General features: G+C 38.6%; 1 protein-coding gene across 2 annotated transcripts in view; it reads right to left on the bottom strand.

Annotated features, from left to right (window-relative positions):
* ABCA1 (ATP binding cassette subfamily A member 1) overlaps positions 1-20029 on the bottom strand; it is a 154891-nt gene that overhangs the window by 67729 nt on the left and 67133 nt on the right. For both annotated transcript variants that reach the window (XM_053702625.1, XM_053702624.1), the window contains exons 6-7: positions 10202-10323; positions 9192-9383 (exon numbers count right to left, since the gene is read on the bottom strand). In XM_053702625.1, the coding sequence (XP_053558600.1) occupies positions 9192-9383; positions 10202-10323 (314 nt within the window). The remainder of the gene's footprint in view (positions 1-9191; positions 9384-10201; positions 10324-20029) is intronic.

Raw genomic sequence — 20029 nt, 5'->3', positions numbered from 1 at the left:
AAAAAATCATTACTGCCAAGAAAATATGCTGTCTGGCCAGTTTAATTAAAAGCTTTCATTTATTCACAAGTCATTACATCAGTGTATATTACTGTGGGGAAAACAATGGCACTCATGTTATTGACCAAGGAAGAACTCAGTCACTTCACGATTCTCAGAACTCCCCATTGGATTCTGGGTAATGTGCACAAGAATCTTGTAGTTCACAATGCACAGACAAACAGAATCATATACTGTGTCTGAAAACTCATAAGTATCATTCTGCAAGGATTGTTTTGTAAATTGGTTGTTTGTTTGGCCTTGGAAATAATTTACTTTAATGTCATTAATTATTAATGGTGTAATTGAGGGGTCAATCAAATGTCTGCCAATTGTCCTTATATTGCTTTTGAATCGCAAATGCAAACAATGCAAATAAATGAATATATTCAATAAAGCCTAGTAAATCAATTTTACTTGTCTTGGATTTCAAGCTGGGAATATATTTTCTGATCTATTTTACACTTGAAAAATGATTCAAGTATTGTATTTCATTGCTGATATTTATGCACTGAGGTGTCTCACTCTTCTGCTCACCATAAGCCAAATAAATCTCTTGGCCTGTAGCATGATTTCCAACTGCTCTGGAAACTGTGGGTTTGACCCACATTGTAACATATGCCACATTGGGCATCAGCAGAAATAGTGTAGTGGGTGCGGAGGGTTAAATAAAATATGACAAGACAATAAACAAATATAAAGAGAAAAAAATACATCTGTTCCACCTCTCTGGAAGCCCATGAAATGTCCCACAATTATAGGATAAGCATTAATTTCTCATATTTAGTTGTTCAACTATTCACAAATCTCCTTCTTTCCATTAGTAAATGTTCTCCATAAAGCAAAATAGGAACTAGTAACTGAATTCAGTGTGAGGTGAACTAAAATCCAGCTGAAAACTCTGTTTTAGACAAGCAACAAATTAGTATTCTCTAATTTTGTCAGTGCTTGAGGATGCTAAAGCCACATAACCAAATATAATAGGTCATATACCATAGATCGTATAGCCATGTATGAGAATGGGGAATCTATAGATAAATGTGATGTATGGTTTGTAAATAATATATAGATTCCAAAGCCAGAGTGAAGCCACTATTCCAATCAGTACACATAGCTAGACTGCCTTGTGATAGCAGTTTCACTAATAGTTATCTGTGCATTAATAATAGAAAAAAGATGGCAGCTTCCATACGTCAAGTAAAACATATAAAGGAATAACCAGCATTATAAGCAATATACATAATTTACATTAAGTGAGGATGACTCCAAACTGTTTCTTCTACCTTCCATTCTGACACATGCTGGCTGCATATGCAACATGTTTATGAAAACAGCTGCTATATATGATCAGTCCTTATCACTGCATTAAATAAAGCTGAGATAATTTGGCTTCTAAATTACATTCTTAGATTTGGGATAGAGATTAACATAATTTGCAGCCAAAATATTCAGGGTAAACCTTAAAGAAAGAAAAATCGATTTTAGGACAATATTGTTTTTAAATTTACTTTGGGGGAAGGTTATGGTTGAGGTTAATTTGGTGATTCATTAAACCTTTACGCTAAAGGTAAGAAATACTTTTTTGCAGGTGTATTCAAGAAAGTTCAAATTTACACTACTAAGCAGGAGAGGCTTCAAAAGTTAAAATTGAAACCATAACAATTTAGCAATGTCCTTGTCAGTCTGTTCTTGGCCATCCCTGAAACCATTAAAAATGTGCCAAATGAGTTCCAAACCATATGACATTTTTGTAGGATAGACTCTGCCATCCCACCCCAACACCATCCTTTCTATATAAATACTCTGGTTTCACAAAGTTAAACTGGGAATATCCCAGCCATGCCCCTGAACCCTCTGGTCACCCCCTATATTTCACTATGGTTCTACATTCAGGGTGATCAGACTCCACCCATGAGGAACCCCCACTCCTCCCCCTGCCTTCTTGCCTTGGGTACTTACTCGGGAAATGCTGGGAGGTATGCTTTGGTAAGGAGTAGGACCTATTTTAGTGTGAAACCATAATTTAAGACCTGTGCACTTAATCCCTATTTCTAATATAACTTGTTCCTGCTCTACAAATTGATTGCATTACATTCTCTAAAACATTTTTTATAGCTTCTTTATTATTTTAAACAGTAGAAAAAAAGCATTTTTGGAGAATCGGAAACACTACCGTGGGACACCACACCACACATCCTTACTTTGGAGTACAATGGGTCTATTTCTATTTTTAATTTTGCCTTCCATCACCTAAACATAAACCCCAGACGCTTTGGTTCTTCTTTCTAGTTTGCTTTATCATCAAAATGTTCTATGTGAGAGGAGTTTATTTTGCCCACTTCCTCCTCGGGTCCCATTTAGTAATGTTTAAAAGGGGTTTTATTTTTCCTTTTATACAAGTGATAAGTTATGGTAAAAACGCCCAATTTATTTCACTATAAGTCAAACATATGTACGTAGTAGGTCTAAAATTACAGACAGCGATAGGTTTTATGTGCAATGTATGCTATGATATTTAAAATGGAATAAAAAAATTAAGCACATGAAGAACAGAGGAACTAAAATTAATTTATTTCTGCAAAGTTCTTCTACTACTACTTTACTATTTATATTTAAACCTAATGAAAATATTATTTTAAAGCCAAACTTTACCTATGTGTTTATTCCCTTTTGTGTGTGGGGGTAAACATATAGGGCCAGATTACGACTGGAGCACAAACGTTTGCGTGCGAGCAATAAGGGGTTTATCGCGGGTGTTTGCACTCGTCGGGTTTACTGCTAGTATTATGAGTTGAAAGTAAACGTGATCGCTTGAGCGCAATCGTGATTTACTCTAGAATGATTACAGCAGCTTAAGAGCTCTGGTTAACTGTTTCATCGGAAAAAAAAAGTTGCACAAAACACATCAAAAATACATTACAAGGTACAGTTACACTCATAATAACACATGATTTAAAAAAATATTGCACACAAATGTTATAAAGGTTCAAAGATAGGAGGTCTGAGGTGTTAGAACAAAAGTGCTTTAATATAGAGATAGATACATATACATGTCTAAAGATGTATATGGATGTATATATATATAAAAATTATATATATGTTTATGTATTTCTAAGTGTATATATGTATTTACAGACATATATATATATATATAGACATATAAACACAAATACATATGTACACATATATAGACATATATAAAAGTGCATTGGTCCTTTTGCAGTTAAAGGGATATGAAACCCACATTTTTTGCTTTTGTGATTCAGATAGAGCATTCAATTTTAAGCAACTTTTTAAATTACTCCTATTATCACATTTTCTTCATTTTCTTGGTATATTTATTTGAAAAGCCTGAATGCAAGCTTAGGAGCCGGCCCATTTTTTTGTTCAGCACCTGGGTAACGCTTGCTGATTGGTGGCTACCAATCAGCAAGCTCTACACGGGGTGCTGAATCCCAAAAAATGGGCCAGATAAAAATTCTGAAGAGCCTTTTAACAAAGACTATAATGCTACACAAGGATGGTTGTATATTTAACTGTAATTCTTTTCTAAAAGGTTTATGATTAATGTGTCTGTCTCTTTGGTTAAAAACAATCTTTCACATCTTGTAAGACAGCGTTAGTAATGAACTCAGTATACTGAGATGTACTTAAACTGCTAGGATTAAGTCCTGCACCTGGTGCTGAGGCTTATCTTACACGTATACCCCACATCCAATGAAGGACGTGACTGCTATGCTATTTCTTATCTGACTGTGAAGCACTTTGACCTTGTGTGACACTCAGCTATCAACTTCTGTTTTTTTACTGACTTGTAATTTGTAACCCTCCCCCTTTTCACCAAATTTTCTTATGATCTAAACTTTAAAGGGACGGTAAAGTCCAAATTAAATTTTCACAATTCAGATAGCACTTGCATTTTAACAAACTTTCCAGTTTGCTTCTATTATCAAATTTACTTGGTATTCATTGTTGAAGAGTAGGCTCAGGAACAGCAATGCACTACTGGGAGCTAGCAGGACAAATTTAGGACCTGATGATAAAATATTCTGCTGCTTGGAGAGGAATTGCAGTGCAGACTTCACAGGGGCTGAACTTACTAAATGCTAAAAGAAAAAGGGTGGAAACCTTCAGTACTGAGAGATATCTTACAGGATTGGATTTTAGAGGCAAATTTTGCTATAGTTGTTTTAGGGGTGTTCTCCACATTTCTGTATGTGAAGGAGAGAAAAGCCCAGTACAAAATAGCTCTGCATGATATGAGAGTTTTGTTACACTTATACTTTGTACATTGTATTCTATATTATCATTCAGATTGGGTCCTTACAGTATTATTACATTTAATCTTTTCACTTTCTATTTTTTTTAATATATTTAGATTTAGACAAGTTAAATTGTAATGATAACATATCAGTTTAATTTGCAATTGATGCAAACTGAGCCTTTATATCAGCCCCAGGTGTTCTCCAGTTACATTCTCTCTCCCCCCTGTGAAATTATGTATTCCAGAGAACTTTATTACTATCTATGGAAGTCGTCTCTCATGTCTCTGGGACTTCCAGGTCCCCCCCCCCCTTTTTTTTTTATAGAACTCAATGAGTTCAGCCCTTGTGAAGTCTGCACTATAATTTCTCTCTAAACTAGAATTTTTTTTGCCCATCAGGCCCATTGAAATAATTAAGCTCCCTGGGAAACTGAAGCTGTCAGTTTTAATTTAAACAGCAGAAATACAAAGTGCAATGTAATTTGTAAAAGATACACATAAAAATACAAAGTATGAGCCTAATTTTTTTAAAGCTACACAGAAACTGTGAAAGCATAATCAGAATTTGTAAAATCACAATGTTAAATACACTGCTGTATACAAAATAAAATACAAAATAGAAAGTGAAAAGTTTAAATATAAAAAAACTTAATCTGAAGTGTAAAGTAATATAAGATAAGACGCACAAAGTGTAAATGCAGCTTTGTCATATCATAAGGTGCTATATTGCACTGGGCTTGTCTCTCTCTCACATACAGAAATGCAGGTAACACCTTTGGAAAAGTATAGCAAAATCTGCCTTTTAAGAATTTCACCAGGGATCTCAAAGTGCTGAAAAATCATTTTAAATCATCTCTTTTGAGCAGAGAGCTTTAGATCATCAGGCCCTTAGTGAGACAATGATAAGAGGCATGTATGCTTAGCCCCAATCACCAGCTAGCTCCCAGTATTGCACTGTTTCTCCTGAGCCTACCTATGATCTTTAACTAAGGATACCAAGAGAATGAAGTGCATTGAAATGTTTAATATTCCATGCTCTATATGTGTATTTATGTGTTTATATGTGTATATACTATATATATATATATATATATATATATATATATATATATATATATATATATATATATATATATATATATATATATATATATATATATATATATACAGGGAGTGCAGAATTATTAGGCAAATTAGTATTTTGACCACATCATCCTCTTTATGCATGTTGTCTTACTCCAAGCTGTATAGGCTCGAACGCCTACTACCAATTAAGCATATTAGGTGATGTGCATCTCTGTAATGAGAAGGGGTGTGGTCTAATGACTTCAACACCCTATATCAGGTGTGCATAATTATTAGGCAACTTCCTTTCCTTTGGCAAAATGGGTCAAAAGAAGGACTTGACAGGCTCAGAAAAGTCAAAAATAGTGAGATATCTTGCAGAGGGATGCAGCACTCTTAAAATTGCAAAGCTTATGAAGCGTGATCATCGAACAATCAAGCGTTTCATTCAAAATAGTCAACAGGGTCGCAAGAAGCGTGTGGAAAAACCAAGGCGCAAAATAACTGCCCATGAACTGAGAAAAGTCAAGCGTGCAGCTGCCAAGATGCCACTTGCCACCAGTTTGGCCATATTTCAGAGCTGCAACATCACTGGAGTGCCCAAAAGCACAAGGTGTGCAATACTCAGAGACATGGCCAAGGTAAGAAAGGCTGAAAGACGACCACCACTGAACAAGACACACAAGCTGAAACGTCAAGACTGGGCCAAGAAATATCTCAAGACTGATTTTTCTAAGGTTTTATGGACTGATGAAATGAGAGTGAGTCTTGATGGGCCAGATGGATGGGCCCGTGGCTGGATTGGTAAAGGGCAGAGAGCTCCAGTCCGACTCAGACGCCAGCAAGGTGGAGGTGGAGTACTGGTTTGGGCTGGTATCATCAAAGATGAGCTTGTGGGGCCTTTTCGGGTTGAGGATGGAGTCAAGCTCAACTCCCAGTCCTACTGCCAGTTTCTGGAAGACACCTTCTTCAAGCAGTGGTACAGGAAGAAGTCTGCATCCTTCAAGAAAAACATGATTTTCATGCAGGACAATGCTCCATCACACGCATCCAAGTACTCCACAGCGTGGCTGGCAAGAAAGGGTATAAAAGAAGAAAATCTAATGACATGGCCTCCTTGTTCACCTGATCTGAACCCCATTGAGAACCTGTGGTCCATCATCAAATGTGAGATTTACAAGGAGGGAAAACAGTACACCTCTCTGAACAGTGTCTGGGAGGCTGTGGTTGCTGCTGCACGCAATGTTGATGGTGAACAGATCAAAACACTGACAGAATCCATGGATGGCAGGCTTTTGAGTGTCCTTGCAAAGAAAGGTGGCTATATTGGTCACTGATTTGTTTTTGTTTTGTTTTTGAATGTCAGAAATGTATATTTGTGAATGTTGAGATGTTATATTGGTTTCACTGGTAAAAATAAATAATTGAAATGGGTATATATTTGTTTTTTGTTAAGTTGCCTAATAATTATGCACAGTAATAGTCACCTGCACACACAGATATCCCCCTAAAATAGCTATAACTAAAAACAAACTAAAAACTACTTCCAAAACTATTCAGCTTTGATATTAATGAGTTTTTTGGGTTCATTGAGAACATGGTTGTTGTTCAATAATAAAATGAATCCTCAAAAATACAACTTGCCTAATAATTCTGCACTCCCTGTATATATACTGTATATATATATATATACTATGAGAAAAGCCTGCCCAGAGGGCAGTCTATGTTTAAAAAATACAAACCCCCAAGCTAATGTTACAAAAAATAAAAAATGTAGAATTACAGAAAAAAATAAGATCTGGTTTAATGAGATAAGTTGTTGCTATATTCTTAATTTCTAGAAATTCAAAATGGTGATAAATTATTTATTGAAGACATATGAAACACTTTGAGGTTTAATATAAAATAATTATTTATGTGTAGTAAAACAACTTCGCAATGTACTTTCATCATGTATTGTACTTATTTGATTCTACCCTTATTTATTACCTTTATTTATGTTAAAAATGTGCTTACACCACACTTCCTAGAGGCCAGAAAGCATATTCTTTTAAAATACATCAAATTCACACAACTAGCTACATTTTGTACAGTGATTGCTTAGCGCAGTGGACAAACTTATTTGCAGGTAACATTAAAGGGACACTAAAACCAAATTGTTTCTTTCATGATTCAGATTGAGCATGCAATTGTAAGCAACTTTCTAATTTACTCCTATTTTCAATTTTTCTTTGTTCTCTTTGCTATCTTTAGTTAAGAAGCAGGAATGTGATGCATAGGAACCGGCCCATTTTTAGTTGAGAACCTGGTTTATGCTTGCTTATTGCTGGGTAAATGTAATCCACCAATAAGCAAGCACTATCCATGGTGCTGAACCTAAAATGGGCTGGCTGCTAAGATTTATATTCCTGCTTTTAAAATAAAGACAGCAAGAGAACGAAGAAAAATGTATAATAGGAGTAAATTAGAAAGTTGCTTAAAATTCCATGCTCTATCTGAATCATGAAAGAAAAAAATTGGGTTTAGAGTCCCTTTTACCCCTTCACGACCGAGGACATGCTAAGAACGTCCTACAAAAAAATACGCTTCGTGACCAAGGCCGTTCCTGGTACGTCCTCTGGAGTTTCAAGCGGTGGAAGCGATCCTGATCGCTTCCAGCCACTTTTATGGTATTGCAGTTTTGCCTCGATATTGAGGCAGCCTGCAATACCATTTTGGTACACACCGATGCAGAGAGCCACTCTGTGGCCCTCTCTGCACCGGTAGCGATGGTGGCGATCGTTGGTGTGTGGGAGCCTTAGCAGGGAGACGGGTGGGCGGCCCATCGCTACCCAGCATCTGGTTGTGCAATGTGCACGTTGGGTGCCGGGAGTGTGCGGGGGGGCCTGTGGGGGGGGGCGTGCGCACGCGCAGCAACCACTGCCAACAATGTAATTGAATGGGAAGGAGGGTGGAGGAAAAAAATTATGATCAAAGGATCTGGGAGGGGGAGAGGGAGGGGGTATTGAGGGTGGGCAGCTACACTACAGAAACATTCATTTTTTATTAAAAAAAAACAAAAACTTTTTGTGGGGGGCAAACTGGGTACTGGCAGACAGCTGCCAGAACCCAAGGTGTTGGCAAATAGGTAGCGGGGGAGAGCTGTTTGGGGGGGGATCAGGGAGGTTGGTAGCTAACGGGGGTCCATCACAGCTGAATAGATATATTTTTTTTTTAAATGTAAAAAAAAAAAAAGCCTTTTATTTTACTACTGGCAGACTTTCTGCCAGTACTTAAGATGGCGGGGACAAAAATAGCTGTTTGGGAGGGATCAGGGGGTGCGGATCAGGTCCGACAGACCTCGCTGTATGCGGAGAGTAATACGCTCTCCGTATTCAGCATTGCACCAGCAGCTCTTGTAAGCTGCTGGTGCAACGCCGCCCCTGCAGCAGGGGGGTGACAAACAACCCGATCATACTCGATTGGGTTGAATTGTGGCGATCTCTGTCCGCCTCATCAGAGCAGGCGGACAGGTTATGGAGCAGAGGTCTTTAGACCGCTGCTTCATAACTTGCATTTCTGGCGAGTCTGAAGACTTGCCAGAAACACAGGCCCTCAAGCTCCATTCGGCGCTTGATAAATGGGCCTCAATATATGCTGTGAGTTTCTGATACTGGCCAATATTTTAGGAATAGGTATAAAGACAAAACACACTATATCAAAGTGATCAAAGTCTGCCTGTTTCATTATATAAAAAATATAAACCTGTGACGACTGCTTTTGTGTAACGTATCTATCTGTAAGCAGACTTTCCTTGTGTTTGCCTGTATGCTTTGTTACTTACCATGATGGGCTTTAGAAGGTCGATGTTAGACCTAAATTGAAGCTCCAGAAAGTTGAGTTTATCCTCTGGGAGTGCACAGATAACAGTTTGAGTGAAATTAGCAACGTCTTCATTGTGAATGGTGACATATTCAGCCAGCCTGGAGCTGTTACACAGATCCTTCAAGTGTATTTGAAATCCAGATATCAAGACCTGAGGTAAAAGAGGCAATAATTGCTTATTTTATCAAATACATTTTATTACACACATTAGTTGTTAACACATATAATATATGCACCAATATGATTAGTTTTGTTTTAGTTAAAACAATTCACAAGCGTCTAGCATATTAAAAAGCAACACAATAGCCATTCAGCTAAACAAGCTATGTTTTCATTTTTGGTTTGGACAGTAAAGCAGCACATGAAAACTTTACTCAGTTCTCTCTCAATGCTGCTGTGAAAGAGCTGAATATAGATTTCTCACTCATTTTCCTGGTGTGCTGTCTCACTGTTTGCATGGGTTGCACCAAGAAAATAATGATATGTACTACATGTTGCAATAACCTTATATCAGTGGACATCTTCATTATTGGGCAGGTGGATTTGCAATTCTCATTTCCATTTTTTTTTATGTGAAAACCTGAACTGATTGTACTAGTGCACTAATAAGTGTATTCAAATGATTTAACCATGTCTACAGCTCATCATGACAGAGCACTGCTTAAACAATGAACCTCTAACTGGCCAGATTATCTATGTTACTTTTTAATATTTGGGGTCCAGTCAATATGAATAGCCCACCTGAGCTCTAATGTGAATATCCTAATGATCTGTTTGTAGGTCCTGAGAACTGGAATTGAAGAATATGTGCATCCTTATGGGCATTTGGTTTATGTTTTTCTTAATAACAGGTTTATGTAATTTACACATTTACAAGACAGGCTGGTTATTTCTATGTGCTAGTAGCAAAATTATTTTTGTGAAGCACGACTGGCAACACTATCTAGCTCTATGATAACATTGCCTCACTTGTTCTAGCTTGAGATCAGCATTCATTATCTCCCACACAACAATTGGAGGTAAGCTCATATTATGCCGAAGAAGTGTTGAGAATTTCTCTTTGTCAGTCAAGCAGTCTTGAAGTTTTAGACCTGTTGCAAAAAAAAAAAAAAAAGTTATATTTGGAGAAAGATCTTACATCTTTCATAAAAGAAATGAGAATAAAAGTGATTTTGTATCATAAAAAATAAAGATGATTGATTGTATTTTTTCTAAATGGATTAAGTAATTTTCTGAATATTATAATAAATCAATATTGTGTTATTCTGCAATAAAACATGGGGAATATTAGATTATAAATTACAAAATAAAATGCCTTTCTTAAAAAAATAATTAAAAAAAAGTATCAATATTTTGCAGCCAGAAAACAATAATGAACAGAAACAATTTGTATGCATTTTAATACACAAAATGTGTTTTTTTTTTTTTTTACATAAAGCTGTTTGGTTTGAATTTGTTTCATTTTTACTTTACTTATTGCGTATAGCAACAGAATTATCCAATCAAGACGCACATAGATGTCATGAACTAATGTATTGCTTTGCTCTTTTATTAGTTGAACATTTTTATTAATGTCAAAGTATTGTGTCACAAATTCACAATAAAAAATGAACATATATTTTGCTTTTAGATATAAAGGAAAATCACCATATTTCAAAGTTTTTGCTAAAAAAGAAAATATCAAAAATAAACATCAGACCAGATGCCATATAAAACATTTACACAATCTTATGTGGTTACTGTGAACGTTAGCTATTCAAACACACATGCTGAGTCTGCCGATATGTCAATTAACATGAAACATGCAGCTTAGAATAGAATCTTGGACCAGTAAACACATTTCTGCAGATCACAAACAGCAACCAGTAGGACCAGTTTCTGTTGTGATTGCTCTATATACAAAATCAATACAAACATATATCCTCAATGCAGTGGAATTATAAATATTATTTGTTTGTAGAAAATGCCTTGATAAACCTGGGAAAACATATTTATCCATATATTTTAGACAAGGAAGCTAAATGAATAGGGAAAACAATCACAGTGCAATCAAGTCAGCATACGTACTTAAAAGGGACATTGATTTTATAGCACATATCAGCAATTAAACACTGAATTGTAATTATTTATTGTTTTAGCTCATTTAACACTGTTTACAGGAGTTTTACACATCAAGAGCAGTTTAATGACACACCTCTTAAAAAAAGCCTTTCAGAATGCTTGTCCCTGGTCTCCTTTTCTGTGGCCCGACAGATATACATGAGTTTGGTCGCTGTGTAGAATGTTATGTGGTCAGGTAAATTTTCATATACTTAAAGGGACATGAAATCCAGTTTTTTTTTCATAGTTCAGATAGAACAGAGTTTTCCAATTTACTTCTATTATCAAGTACATTAGAAAGTTGCTTAAAGTTGCATGCTCTATTTGAATCATGAAAGAAAACATTTGGGTTTAGTATCCCTTTAAAACAGCTTTTATATCTAGAAATGGATCTGTACTTTTATATAATTTAAAGACTAGTTTGCATTATACAGTATAATAATTCCCAGGTGGTCTATTTGTTCCTGACATGACAACTTTGGAAGCTATATGACATGGCTGTTCATCTTGCACACTCAGTCTGTTAGCGAAACTGTCAATCTGCGGCATCACAAATGTTGATCACAAGTTTCTGAAACTGTCATCTGTGACCTGGTTTCACCCTTCACTGCAATCAGATAAACTGTAATTTAGTTTGTTTCTCAAAGGGAGACCGATTCTCTAAAGACACCTCAGGGTTTGTTGTAATGGCAGCCATCTTGTATAGGGACAAATATATTTCATGCTTACCACAACTGATAGTCATAGCAGTAGGAGCACCACTAGAGTGTGCAGAGAAACATTGCTACCTTTTACAAAAACAAAAAACAAAAATTGGGATAGCTGATACTGCAGACTTCAGTTACAAATTGGGACAGGGCCACTGTTTCCACATAGAACTAAGAAAAGCCTTCAAATTTCAATTTGCTGCCAAGATGCAAAATGTCTCCCTGTAACTATCATTTGAGTTTGAGATAGCAGCAACCATGTTGTTGATAGCTCTTGGTTTACAGACAAAGTAAGATGAACCATGATTTTCAAATTGGAGCTTGTTTTGGAGAATTTAAAGAGACATGGAAATCAATATTGAACTTTAATGATCTAACTAGAGGAAGCTATTTTAAACATTAAAATGTACTTACTATTATCAAACTGAGTTTGTTCTCTTGGCATCCTTTGTCCAGGATCATACCTTGTGAGGCTCAGTATCGTGTATTATATTTAATGATCAACAATTTTTTCCAATGTTAAAAACAAAAATCAAAAACAGTGCTGCCATATAGTGTTCAGGACATGTGCACTCTCCTTAAGCTATCTAAGTATCCTCCTCCATAAAAAGATACTATGGGCTCAATTTATCAATCAAGGGCGGACAGGCGTGTGCATATTCGCCCTTATCTGTCCGAGCTCTCCTCTGGCGGGCAGCAATCTGCTGCCAGAATTTAACATTGCACACAAGCGCTATTTTGTGCTTGCATGCAACCCTGCCTGCGCACAGCCAATCAAGCACGGACAGAAGCTATTAGTCTCCACCTAAGAGGTGGAGAAAATCATGAAAGTTTAATTTTGACTTTACTGTCTTTTTAACAGAAATAACATGTTTATATTCATCTCTCCATCCTGGCACGTCTTCATTGAAATGCAGTGATTCTCACAGTTTATTTCCCTGCAAATGATTACACAATGATGGTGCTTAGTTGTGTCTATTTTAACAAACAAAAACAGAATTTATGTTTACCTGATAAATTACTTTCTCCAACGGTGTGTCCGGTCCACGGCGTCATCCTTACTTGTGGGGGATATTCTCTTCCCCAACAGGAAATGGCAAAGAGCCCAGCAAAGATGGTCACATGATCCCTCCTAGGCTCCGCCTACCCCAGTCATTCGACCGACGTAAAGGAGGAATATTTGCATAGGAGAAACCATATGATACCGTGGTGACTGTAGTTAAAGAAAATAAATTATCAGACCTGATTAAAAAACCAGGGCGGGCCGTGGACCGGACACACCGTTGGAGAAAGTAATTTATCAGGTAAACATAAATTATGTTTTCTCCAACATAGGTGTGTCCGGTCCACGGCGTCATCCTTACTTGTGGGAACCAATACCAAAGCTTTAGGACACGGATGAAGGGAGGGAGCAAATCAGGTCACCTAAATGGAAGGCACCACGGTTTGCAAAACCTTTCTCCCAAAAATAGCCTCAGAAGAAGCAAAAGTATCAAACTTGTAAAATTTGGTAAAAGTGTGCAGTGAAGACCAAGTCGCTGCCCTACATATCTGATCAACAGAAGCCTCGTTCTTGAAGGCCCATGTGGAAGCCACAGCCCTAGTGGAATGAGCTGTGATTCTTTCAGGAGGCTGCCGTCCGGCAGTCTCATAAGCCAATCTGATGATGCTTTTAATCCAAAAAGAGAGGTAGAAGTTGCTTTTTGACCTCTCCTTTTACCAGAATAAACAACAAACAAGGAAGATGTTTGTCTAAAATCCTTTGTAGCATCTAAATAGAATTTTAGAGCGCGAACAACATCCAAATTGTGCAACAAACGTTCCTTCTTTGAAACTGGATTCGGACACAAAGAAGGCACGACTATCTCCTGGTTAATGTTTTTGTTAGAAACAACTTTCGGAAGAAAACCAGGTTTAGTACGTAAAACCACCTTATCTGCATGGAAAACCAGATAAGGAGGAGAACACTGCAGAGCAGATAATTCTGAAACTCTTCTAGCAGAAGAAATTGCAACCAAAAACAAAACTTTCCAAGATAATAACTTAATATCAACGGAATGCAAGGGTTCAAACGGAACCCCCTGAAGAACTGAAAGAACTAAGTTGAGACTCCAAGGAGGAGTCAAAGGTTTGTAAACAGGCTTGATTCTAACCAGAGCCTGAACAAAGGCTTGAACATCTGGCACAGCTGCCAGCTTTTTGTGAAGTAACACAGACAAGGCAGAAATCTGTCCCTTCAAGGAACTTGCCGATAATCCTTTCTCCAATCCTTCTTGAAGAAAGGATAGAATCTTAGGAATCTTTACCTTGTTCCAAGGGAATCCTTTAGATTCACACCAACAGATATATTTTTTCCATATTTTGTGGTAAATTTTTCTAGTTACAGGCTTTCTGGCCTGAACAAGAGTATCAATAACAGAATCTGAGAACCCTCGTTTTGATAAGATCAAGCGTTCAATCTCCAAGCAGTCAGCTGGAGTGAGACCAGATTCGGATGTTCGAACGGACCTTGAACAAGAAGGTCTCGTCTCAAAGGTAGCTTCCATGGTGGAGCCGATGACATATTCACCAGATCTGCATACCAAGTCCTGCGTGGCCACGCAGGAGCTATCAAGATCACCGACGCCCTCTCCTGATTGATCCTGGCTACCAGCCTGGGGATGAGAGGAAACGGCGGGAATACATAAGCTAGTTTGAAGGTCCAAGGTGCTACTAGTGCATCTACTAGAGTCGCCTTGGGATCCCTGGATCTGGACCCGTAGCAAGGAACCTTGAAGTTCTGACGAGAGGCCATCAGATCCATGTCTGGAATGCCCCACAATTGAGTAATTTGGGCAAAGATTTCCGGATGGAGTTCCCACTCCCCCGGATGTAATGTCTGACGACTCAGAAAATCCGCTTCCCAATTTTCCACCCCTGGAATGTGGATTGCAGACAGGTGGCAGGAGTGAGTCTCCGCCCATTGAATGATTTTGGTTACTTCTTCCATCGCCAGGGAACTCCTTGTTCCCCCCTGATGGTTGATGTACGCAACAGTCGTCATGTTGTCTGATTGAAACCGTATGAACTTGGTTTTCGCTAGCTGAGGCCAAGCCTTGAGAGCATTGAATATCGCTCTCAGTTCCAGAATATTTATCGGTAGAAGAGATTCTTCCCGAGACCAAAGACCCTGAGCTTTCAGGAGTCCCCAGACCGCGCCCCAGCCCATCAGACTGGCGTCGGTCGTGACAATGACCCACTCTGGTCTGCGGAAGGTCATCCCTTGTGACAGGTTGTCCAGGGACAGCCACCAACGGTGTGAGTCTCTGGTCCTCTGATTTACTTGAATCGTCGGAGACAAGTCTGTATAGTCCCCATTCCACTGACTGAGCATGCACAGTTGTAATGGTCTTAGATGAATGCGCGCAAAAGGAACTATGTCCATTGCCGCTACCATCAAACCTATTACTTCCATGCACTGCGCTATGGAAGGAAGAGGAACGGAATGAAGTGTTGACAAGAGTTTAGAAGTTTTGTTTTTCTGGCCTCTGTCAGAAAAATCCTCATTTCTAAAGAGTCTATAATTGTTCCCAAGAAGGGAACCCTTGTTGACGGAGATAGAGAACTCTTTTCTACGTTCACTTTCCATCCGTGAGATCTGAGAAAGGCCAGGACTATGTCCGTGTGAGCCTTTGCTTGAGGAAGGGACGACGCTTGAATCAGAATGTCGTCCAAGTAAGGTACTACTGCAATGCCCCTTGGTCTTAGTACCGCTAGAAGGGACCCTAGTACCTTTGTGAAAATCCTTGGAGCAGTGGCTAATCCGAAAGGAAGTGCCACGAACTGGTAATGCTTGTCCAGGAATGCGAACCTTAGGAACCGATGATGTTCCTTGTGGATAGGAATATGTAGATACGCATCCTTTAAATCCACCGTGGTCATGAATTGACCTTCCTGGATGGAAGGAAGAATTGTTCGAATAGTTTCCATTTTGAACGATGGAACCTTGAGAAACTTGTTTAGGATCTTGAGATCCAAGATTGGTCTGAACGTTCCCTCTTTTTTGGGAACTACGAACAGATTGGAGTAGAACCCCATCCCTTGTTCTCCTAATGGAACAGGATGAATCACTCCCATTTTTAACAGGTCTTCTACACAATGCAAGAATGCCTGTCTCTTTATGTGGTCTGAAGACAATTGAGACCTGTGGAACCTCCCCCTTGGGGGAGGCCCCTTGAATTCCAGAAGATAACCTTGGGAGACTATTTCTAGTGCCCAAGGATCCAGAACATCTCTTGCCCAAGCCTGAGCGAAGAGAGAGAGTCTGCCCCCCACCAGATCCGGTCCCGGATCGGGGGCCAACATTTCATGCTGTCTTGGTAGCAGTGGCAGGCTTCTTGGCCTGCTTTCCCTTGTTCCAGCCTTGCATTGGTCTCCAGGCTGGCTTGGCTTGAGAAGTATTACCCTCTTTCTTAGAGGACGTAGCACTTGGGGCTGGTCCGTTTCTACGAAAGGGACGAAAATTAGGTTTATTTTTGGCCTTGAAAGACCTATCCTGAGGAAGGGCGTGGCCCTTACCCCCAGTGATATCAGAGATAATCTCTTTCAAGTCAGGGCCAAACAGCGTTTTCCCCTTGAAAGGAATGTTAAGCAATTTGTTCTTGGAAGACGCATCCGCTGACCAAGATTTCAACCAAAGCGCTCTGCGCGCCACAATAGCAAACCCAGAATTTTTCGCCGCTAACCTAGCCAATTGCAAAGTGGCGTCTAGGGTGAAAGAATTAGCCAATTTGAGAGCACGGATTCTGTCCATAATCTCCTCATAAGGAGGAGAATCACTATCGATCGCCTTTTCTAGCTCATCGAACCAGAAACACGCGGCTGTAGTGACAGGGACAATGCATGAAATTGGTTGTAGAAGGTAACCTTGCTGAACAAACATCTTTTTAAGCAAACCTTCTAATTTTTTATCCATAGGATCTTTGAAAGCACAACTATCTTCTATGGGTATAGTGGTGCGTTTGTTTAAAGTAGAAACCGCCCCCTCGACCTTGGGGACTGTCTGCCATAAGTCCTTTCTGGGGTCGACCATGGGAAACAATTTTTTAAATATGGGGGGAGGGACGAAAGGTATACCGGGCCTTTCCCATTCTTTATTTACAATGTCCGCCACCCGCTTGGGTATAGGAAAAGCTTCTGGAGGCCCCGGGACCTCTAGGAACTTGTCCATTTTACATAGTTTCTCTGGGATGATCAAATTCTCACAATCATCCAGAGTGGATAACACCTCCTTAAGCAGAGCGCGGAGATGTTCCAACTTAAATTTAAATGAAATCACATCGGGTTCAGCTTGTTGAGAAATTTTCCCTGAATCTGAAATTTCTCCCTCAGACAAAACCTCCCTGGCCCCCTCAGACTGGTGTAGGGGCATATCAGAACCATTATCATCAGCGTCCTCATGCTCTTCAGTATCTAAAACAGAGCAGTCGCGCTTACGCTGATAAGTGGGCATTTTGGCTAAAATGTTTTTGATAGAATTATCCATTACAGCCGTTAATTGTTGCATAGTAAGGAGTATTGGCGCGCTAGATGCACTAGGGGCCTCCTGAGTGGGCAAGACTGGTGTAGACGAAGGAGGGAATGATGCAGTACGATGCTTACTCCCCTCACTTGAGGAATCATCTTGGGCATCATTTTCAGTGTCACATAAATCACATCTATTTAAATGAGAAGGAACCTTGGCTTCCCCACATTCAGAACACAGTCTATCTGGTAGTTCAGACATGTTAAACAGGCATAAACTTGATAACAAAGTACAAAAAACGTTTTAAAATAAAACCGTTACTGTCACTTTAAATTTTAAACTGAACACACTTTATTACTGCAATTGCGAAAAAATATGAAGGAATTGTTCAAAATTCACCAAAATTTCACCACAGTGTCTTAAAGCCTTAAAAGTATTGCACACCAAATTTGGAAGCTTTAACCCTTAAAATAACGGAACCGGAGCCGTTTTTATCTTTAACCCCTTTACAGTCCCTGGTATCTGCTTTGCTGAGACCCAACCAAGCCCAAAGGGGAATACGATACCAAATGACGCCTTCAGAAAGTCTTTTTTATGTATCAGAGCTCCTCACACATGCGACTGCATGTCATGCTTCTCAAAAACAAGTGCGCAATACCGGCGCGAAAATGAGGCTCTGCCTATGATTAGGGAAAGCCCCTAGAGAATAAGGTGTCTAAAACCGTGCCTGCCGATATTATTTTACAAAAATACCCATATTAAATGATTCCTCAAGGCTAAATATGTTATATATGAATCGATTTAGCCCAGAAAATGTCTACAGTCTTAACAAGCCCTTGTGAAGCCCTTATTTACTCTGTAATAAAAATGGCTTACCGGATCCCATAGGGAAAATTACAGCTTCCAGCATTACATCGTCTTGTTAGAATGTGTCATACCTCAAGCAGCAAAAGTCTGCTCACTGTTCCCCCAACTGAAGTTAATTCCTCTCAACAGTCCTGTGTGGAACAGCCATCGATTTTAGTAACGGTTGCTAAAATCATTTTCCTCTTACAAACAGAAATCTTCATCTCTTTTCTGTTTCAGAGTAAATAGTACATACCAGCACTATTTTAAAATAACAAACTCTTGATTGAATAATAAAAACTACAGTTAAACACTAAAAAACTCTAAGCCATCTCCGTGGAGATGTTGCCTGTACAACGGCAAAGAGAATGACTGGGGTAGGCGGAGCCTAGGAGGGATCATGTGACCAGCTTTGCTGGGCTCTTTGCCATTTCCTGTTGGGGAGGAGAATATCCCACAAGTAAGGATGACGCCGTGGACCGGACACACCTATGTTGGAGAAACAAATATTTAAAAAAAACATGTAATGTGAGTTACATTTTGTGATAAGATTTTCTGACTGAGTAATGACATTAGCTAGATATGCTCATACATTTTTTTCACAAGTAATAGGGTCATTCAGTGTTTCTCCTTGTGTGTTGCTGCATATGACATTTATTTGTATTCAGTGATTTGAGTGGCATTATTTATTCTTCCCTTTGGCACAAATGAAAGTCTTACATAATTATTTGATTGCAATAAAGTGTGCCTCCACATACAGAGAACATGTAATGCAGCTTCCAGTCTCTGCATATTCATTCAGTGTGACTCTGAAGGGCACAATTAATACCAAGCTTCTGGCACACACCTAACTTGGCAAAGGACCAAGTCTGGCATAGACATTATAAACTCGCAGGAATATTATTTCTGCTGCTAGCGCACTCTAGGTTATTGTCGGTCACTGCTCTATCTGCATCCTCAGATTAACCTTTTTTTTTGTTTAACATAACACTCACTTAAAGTAGATCAGTTAAATTCACAATATTTTCAGTACTAACAAAAAGTACAAATGTAAGGCCTATAGAATAAAAAAAAAAAGATTATTAACTTAGGTGAACTAAAGAGACATTAAAGGGACATAAAACAGGTTGAGATCTGTGCATAACCTAAAAAGGGCTAATTAATTAAAAATAGTTTGCATAAAAAAATGTTTAAAATTTTCTGGCAAGTATTTTAAAATAATTTTAAAATATAAGCAAAATTAATAAAATAGCTAAGCTGCCTGGAGCAGCCAACTCCACCCCCCTTATCAGTGTTTAGACACAGGTATTGTATTTCAATCGAGTTCACAGCTTCCAGGCATGCTCCAGCAGAAAATCCCTATGCTCTTTTGCATTCTACCAAAACAACAATAGATATAGATACAGCCATAGTAGGAAATGTGTGGGGGGAATTAGAGCTTTACAATTCAGAAACTAAAAAGAAAGGGTTAATGGTGAGGCACTGCAGGTAAAGTAATTAAAGTACATATTATTATACAGTATTTTGTCTCTATCCCAACTTGTTTTATGTCCCTTTAAAAAGGTAGGTAGTATGCTGCATTCTACTGCCTCCCATGGTCCTGTAAAAGGAAATAAAATTCAAAATAAAATTTTTGTGATT

Source organism: Bombina bombina, chromosome 2 (genome assembly GCF_027579735.1).
Source record: "Bombina bombina isolate aBomBom1 chromosome 2, aBomBom1.pri, whole genome shotgun sequence".
Lineage (NCBI taxonomy): Eukaryota > Metazoa > Chordata > Amphibia > Anura > Bombinatoridae > Bombina > Bombina bombina.
The sequence above is the reverse complement of the archived record's forward strand: the minus strand, read 5'-3'. Positions and strand labels throughout refer to the sequence as shown.